General features: G+C 33.1%; 1 protein-coding gene across 1 annotated transcript in view; it reads right to left on the bottom strand.

The window, feature by feature from the left end:
- The window catches only part of LOC123529060 (sodium- and chloride-dependent GABA transporter 1-like), a 32,314-nt gene extending 26,358 nt beyond the window's left edge, over nucleotides 1–5,956 (bottom strand). The window contains exon 1 of the mRNA XM_045309255.2: nucleotides 5,270–5,956. Coding sequence (XP_045165190.1) covers nucleotides 5,270–5,552 — 283 coding nt within the window. The 5' untranslated portion in view covers nucleotides 5,553–5,956. The remainder of the gene's footprint in view (nucleotides 1–5,269) is intronic.
- Nucleotides 5,957–6,804: the final 848 nt, after the last annotated feature.

The following is a 6,804-nucleotide window of genomic DNA, read 5'->3' on the forward strand; positions in this document are numbered from 1 at the left end:
ATAAAATAATTCAAAACCTACACCTGTGTAACAGCTGTTTAAAAGAAAAAAAAAACCAAAATAACTTACGTATGTATTTTTGTGACATAAGAATGGACGTGGTAGTGGCAGCAGGTATAAAACATATCAATCAGAAAATTTTAAAATATATTCGTCAAGTTTATTTGTATTTTGTGACTTCCCTGTTTGATATTTGTCTTTGTTTTTTGTTGTTTTTTTTTTGTTGTTTTTTTTTACAAGAATGTGTTATGGCCGTAAAAGTTATAAAATCGTATAAAACATTGTTCGATCTTCTTGTTTTTTTTGGGGGGGGGGGGGGGGGGGGGATGTTGGGAAGGGGACGGTGGAACCTAGGTCTTTTACACATATTATACTTAAAGACAGCGTTATTTAAACAATGTTAAATCAGATCATATTTCTTAAATATATATGTCAGATTTTATTTTTCAACGACAGCGTATTTTATAGATGGGAGACGACGTAAAAATATCAATGCTAGTGCTATATAAATATAAAAGGAAGTGTCTATGGGTACGAACCTCCTTTTTTTCTAGAGATTAAGGGTCATTTACATTTCAGATTTGGTTGAAAATGAAAAAAAAAATAAATAAATAAAAGACTTCATCTATATTTGCCTTTAACTTGAATCTAAATGGTTTACAGATAGCAATGTTCGCCCGATTCGTTACATTGTTTTTTCGAAAACATGTTAAAATATACGTTCTTCTTATATAAGAATATGTATGAAAATAATTTTATATGAAAATATGGTTTTTATTGCTGATAGATATGTTATATTGATATAAAAATTAATTTAATTATTATAAAATAACATGTTAAAAATGCTATGGTTCAGAAAATTACATATTAAACATTCTTTTGATAAATCCCTTTAATGCCTAACCCTAACCCTAACCCTAAAAATCCCCTTTCCATAGTTTGTAACTCCAGTGACATTTCAATTAAGCTTGTTTAATTCTCTTATGAAAAACCTTCTCTTTTATTACACTTCATATTGAAATAAACATCCAGGTGACAATACCCGGAGGCAGTAGATATCGACATCGCAATACCGGTCACCTGTTACCAATACCAAGTAGCTGTTGTCTCCCCTGATATCGATTTTCTACAATATCGGCCATGAGGTCAATTCTTCCTCATGACTTTTTATGACATACGATATTGTAATTGTTTTTCCACAAGTCTTTCATGATAAAGTTAACTGTGATAACAATGTCTTCCTTTGTCAAACTGTAATTATTATTATAAGGACCACAATGGAAATAAGAGACATCTTTGTCCCTTTTTTGTGTTATCCTTTGTGTATAATGTAGTTGGCATGGCAATATGGCATTATATTCAATTCATTTATGTTCTTTTACATATATGTTTGATATCTATTTTACCATGTTTTGTATACATTTTATGCAGAAATAAATCTATCTATCTATCTACATTTACCCACATAGTATAAAACAATAATATAACATATGTATTAGTCAAAAGCTATTACATGTCCAATATTTACAAAACAAATATATATGTAAAATGACAAGATTCTGTAACATGTGTAATATTCAAAATGTGACACTAGTAAGTTCTGTTAAGCACCAATTCATATTACTTTAATGAAATCATTATTTTTGTATCATCATGTGTTCTTAAATGATTGATATGTTTGTAATTGATATGCAATTTATTGTATACCTTCTCCGATGAACCATATCATTGTATGCATTTGTTAAACACTGTCCTGCCATGTATTATGTTTTGTTCTTCTTCATGGGCTATTTTGCCTTATGGAACTTTGAAAAATAAAATATCAAAAAAATATCAAATATGTTTCTTATTACCAAGTGACAAACTAACCGACATCGGATTAGTATCGTTCCCGTAAAAATATTAGATTCGATGCTTACTTTTTGATTAATTTTCGTTATCAACATGAAATATATAATTTCTTGTTAAATCATATTTTCCTCGATTATTTGCTCACTTTATTTGTCAAAGGTTTTAATATTAGTTAATACAGCAGAAGTTTTTATTTAGTCCATTTTTTTATTTACTCCCTTTATAGCTAAGCTTTAACTGTGTTTGGTCATGCGTAGTATTGAAAATACAAATGTAGTGCCTTTCTAACACTATGTAACATCTACTTGGACAGTTGCTTAATCTGTTTTAACAAGAAAATAAAAGCCCCATGGAACTGTAAGGTAGTGCTGCCTATTTTGTTAAGAATGTACCAAGACCATGAGGCTTATATGAGCCGCGCCATGGGAAAACCAACATAATGCATTTGCGACCAGCATGGATCCAGACCAGCCTGCGAATCCGCATGGCGTTTGTTTTTATGTATAAAATCCATATTACGAAATCGATAGCACGAAACTTCGATGATGAAAGTCGAAATCACGGTGGTGAAAACGAGATAAAATTTTATCACGTGCTAATCATAATAGTTTGCCACGGTACATACGTGTTTTCATCATCATCGTAGTTTCGTATTTTCACCATTCGTGATTTCGACTTTAACCACTGTGCTTTGGCATTTCGACTTTCGTCCTCGTAATTTCGTCTTTTCATCATGAGTAGTTTCGAGCATCTCGGTTCGAGGAGAAAAATAAGAATGCGATGGCCCAAAAGAAACACCATACTTTCCAGTGGAATTATCAACTTGTTCAATCTGCAGAAATTCTAACAGCTCATGGTTTGGGATTGGGAAGGGTTCTTGATCCATATTTGCAACAGAATAAAGTTTTAATACTACTAATAATAAAGTTTTAACGTAAATGTGGTACCGCTAGAAAATTACGTCCAACTCAATGCATGTCTTCTTCATTGATTAAAAATGTTTCTTCTTCATTTATGACAGTTCTTATCGTTTTGAGCAGTAACAATGAACGAAAATAAGTTTGCAGAAGTATCATTTCTCCAGAAATATGAATGACGCGTATCATGATGCAGTCTTAGTAATCTTGTTGTCAAATTTCTATTTCCTCCTAATTCTATAGCAGTTATCAAGTCAAAACATTCGCAAATAATCTTCTCTTTTTTTCTAGTTAGGCGTTAAATAATTGTTTGTTTCCGGTATCCCGACCTACCCTAAATCTTTGGCCCGACCCATAAATGTTTTATTATGGCCTTGGAGAATATTTTTTTCAACTTTTTAACAAAAAGTTGCAAAACTGCACTTTTTATGTTTTAAACATGGTCAGTGATGTTAGAAATCAACTTACTGATGCTCTAAAGGCATAACCCCCTTATTTGTATTCAGTTTTTGACACAAAAATAATTTATGAAAAGTCTCACTTAATAAAAAACAATTAAAAAAAAAATCCGACCTACCTACCCTAATTTTTTGAGCATGTTACCGGAAACAAAGATTTTTTCTAGGCCTTTAAGCTTGGTTATGACTTTCTATTGTTATGCACGCCACGCATTTTTGTATCAACATTCCTGAAAGAGCTATAATGGAAATATTCGTATACTGTGAAATCGCTTATTTTCGTTGTAGACTAATTTTCGTGGATTTCGTTGTTTGCGTCTATCTACGAAATTAGATTCTCTATGAACAAATAAAAAAGTCCCATTCTTTTTTTTTGTCCGAAATTACACCCTGTAAAAGCTACAAATTTGTATCTACAAGAAATAGCCGTCTTGGTCAAAATTTGGACATTTCATGCCTACGATAAGTAAATACTAGTACAAGCTCATTGCAATGCCAGGATTTTTCTTATGTTTTCTCACATAGCAAAATAATTCGCGAAGTATTTATGTCACTTTTGGTCTTTATCTAGGCGTATAAAAGCACAGTTTACTTTACCGTACCACCAACCATTCATACAAAGTTAATTTATATATCTAATACTCTCTGAGATATGCGATATTTCCTAAAATGTCAGCAAATAAATTGAGCAATGCGTTACATTTTTGTGTGTGCAAATTTGCATACAATTTTCTAATTTCCCTTTAATAAACGATCATGTCTTTTTTTTTTACTCTGTATCCATGTCAGTGATAGAAGCGGATCCATGATTTTGGTTGTGGTATGTGTGAGTGGGGCAGGTGGTCGAGGGCATGTCCACCCGAAAAGCTCAGATGGTGAAAACTGACGTCTACTTATAGTTAACTACACCTGATCACAATTTTTTAAATACTTCTTACACGTGATTTGCAAGCAAACAGAGCCAAAAAAAAAATGCATTCTAAATAAAAGAAGTCTGAACTTTAGGCAATTAAAATATATGAAGCCGGAGTTTTAGATTGTTTCATTAATAAAGTAATTATTTGATTTTTTTCTGAAATATCAGTACACAATTTCAGTTTATATGAAATCGTGAAGGGGCGCTTTGGGCGAGGAGATGTACCGCCTGTAACCAGAGTAATTAGTGTTTTTGGAGGCGCTTATTAAAGATAGTAAATCTGACCTTCCAGCTGCAGTGTTGCTGAAATGAGTTTGAAAATGTGGCCGAAATGTCCGGGAAATGGAAACGAAATTACTGGATACCGTAATGTCCGCGATTTGATCATGTGTCGCCGAATGATATTGCCTTCTACCAACAGGTTATTGAAGGCTATTGACCTACTTTGAAATATACTATATTTTGCAGCTCATGACAGGCTCGGTAAAAAAAAATCCGACTAACTCTGAGAAACTGATTCATTGTATTACTATAAATCTGCAAATAATGTTTAAAAAGTAGACATGTTAACTGGTATTTGACGGTACGAAGATTTGTTAAAAATCAATGTAAAAGGGTTTGAAGTAGCGTGTGAGGGATATGTAAGTAAAGATGGCTGTAATTCTGGAAGTCATTGCAAGGTTTATCTTTCATGTCATTTTCTTAACGTAACTTTCATATAGGGTTTACAACTTGGAATAGAGAATGAAGAAAAATCTTCGCTTTGCTTGCTTATAAAATGCCCTCCCCACTCTCTGCTGATAACTTATTTGACACACATTTTAACAAAACGAGTAGTTAACAAAAGAATGCATATGACCCAGGTGATTATATAAGAAAATGACTCTTTCAGTTTGTTTTACCAATACTTGAACAATTTCAAAACTTGTGGTATTTATACATAGATCATACCTCAAACATATGGACACCTGGTTAAATGACCAAGTGTTATACACTGCAATACATGTTGCAGCATAAACAACGGAACTTTTGATATCTATGGATAGATATCTCCGCCATTTTTGTAATAGAGACATTGAAACCTTGTTACAAAATAAAGTTGTGATCTATATGTGATCTATACATACCTCCACCATTTTTGTAACAGAGATATGGAAATCTAGTTACATTTCCCAATCCTATACATTGCCCTACACACGACAATATAAATTCTATTTTTCCATTCCATAGGTCACGGGCTGGAGCCGGTTCCGCTGATGTCAGGCGAGTCTCCATTGTCTTTGGTGGGACTTGAGCCTGAGTCGGCTTGGCAAGTGGCGTCCGCTGGCTGTTGTATCCGAACTCGGAGTTAGTTCCAATGTCTCGCGTCTCTATTGGGTTGCTTTTTGTATTATTCATATTTGTCTCCATATTTCCGCTTTTCAATCCGCTTACAATACTTCAAATAACAATATTATATCCAGAAATATGTGTACGAGCCCCTTTCGCAAAAAATATTCTAAATTAATGTAGAATGGAATTGCAATCAAAAATCATTTTAAACTAGAGTTCTGCACTTTTCGTCTGAAAATTAGTTCCATTTTTATATATCTGATTTTTTAAAATAAAATTATCCGCTTTACAGCATATATCTTATTTTGTAATTCTTATAAAATACGTTAAATCATTATCTCCAAAACACTGACACCAGTCGTACAAGTTCTTTTCATAAAGTAGTGCAATACAGCGCGGAGCGATATCCGCAATTTTACGTCAGTCTCGCAAACTCTCTAATTTGAATATGAGTTATCAATTTTCTCTCACGAAGCTCAACTTTCACACGCCGCTTGTTATCTAATTGTGACGGATTGTTTCAAACATTATTCCTACTTTGCATTTTCCGTAGTGAGATTGTAACATTGATAGTAAATTCGCTGTCATTTTGGTAATTGTTGCTCCACTTTAAGATAAAATGAACCAATGATATGATTTACTGGTATATATTATCAAAATATCCCGCGAGTATGAAATATGAAAAAAATGCCCTCTGGTAGACTGGCTCCCGTCACTATGCCTGTTCTTTCATATTTCTCATTATTGTATAAATTTTCTTCATTAACAGTTAATAATATAGGTTGGTTCCGAACATAAGTGCGTGTGTGCGTGTGTGCGTGGTTTAGCCATCAGATATAAATGTGCTATTTAGTTTATCCTAATTTATTTTAACTCGATTGTGAAGAAAGCTTCAAGCTTATTTGAACCACTCACGAGTCCGCTTCCTGGAAGAAACAGTGCCGGTGTCTTATGAAAAGGCGTGATCGTGACCCCAGTAGGTCTCAAACACTCGATCCCTGGGTTGAGCGGCCGACACCTTAACCATTATACCACCGCTCCTCTTAAATGTGCTATTTTCTAAAATAGGATAGCCTCTAGGCTAAAAATTTACTTATAAAATGTTTGCAGTATTTATAAAAAATAACCATGCAGCCAGAGAGCCAGGCTAGTCATATGGTATAACTCTTATAATTCTTTAAAGATATCCAACGCCCAACATTCACCAAAATGTGTTGTCTTAAGATATTTATTTAAAATGTAGATAATCCTTATCAAATGTGTTTAACTTTATTCAATATACAAATTAATTTTGTATGTTGAACTATAATAATAATCAAATGTCATGCAG

Source organism: Mercenaria mercenaria, chromosome 13 (assembly GCF_021730395.1).
Source record: "Mercenaria mercenaria strain notata chromosome 13, MADL_Memer_1, whole genome shotgun sequence".
In the NCBI taxonomy this organism is placed as follows: domain Eukaryota; kingdom Metazoa; phylum Mollusca; class Bivalvia; order Venerida; family Veneridae; genus Mercenaria; species Mercenaria mercenaria.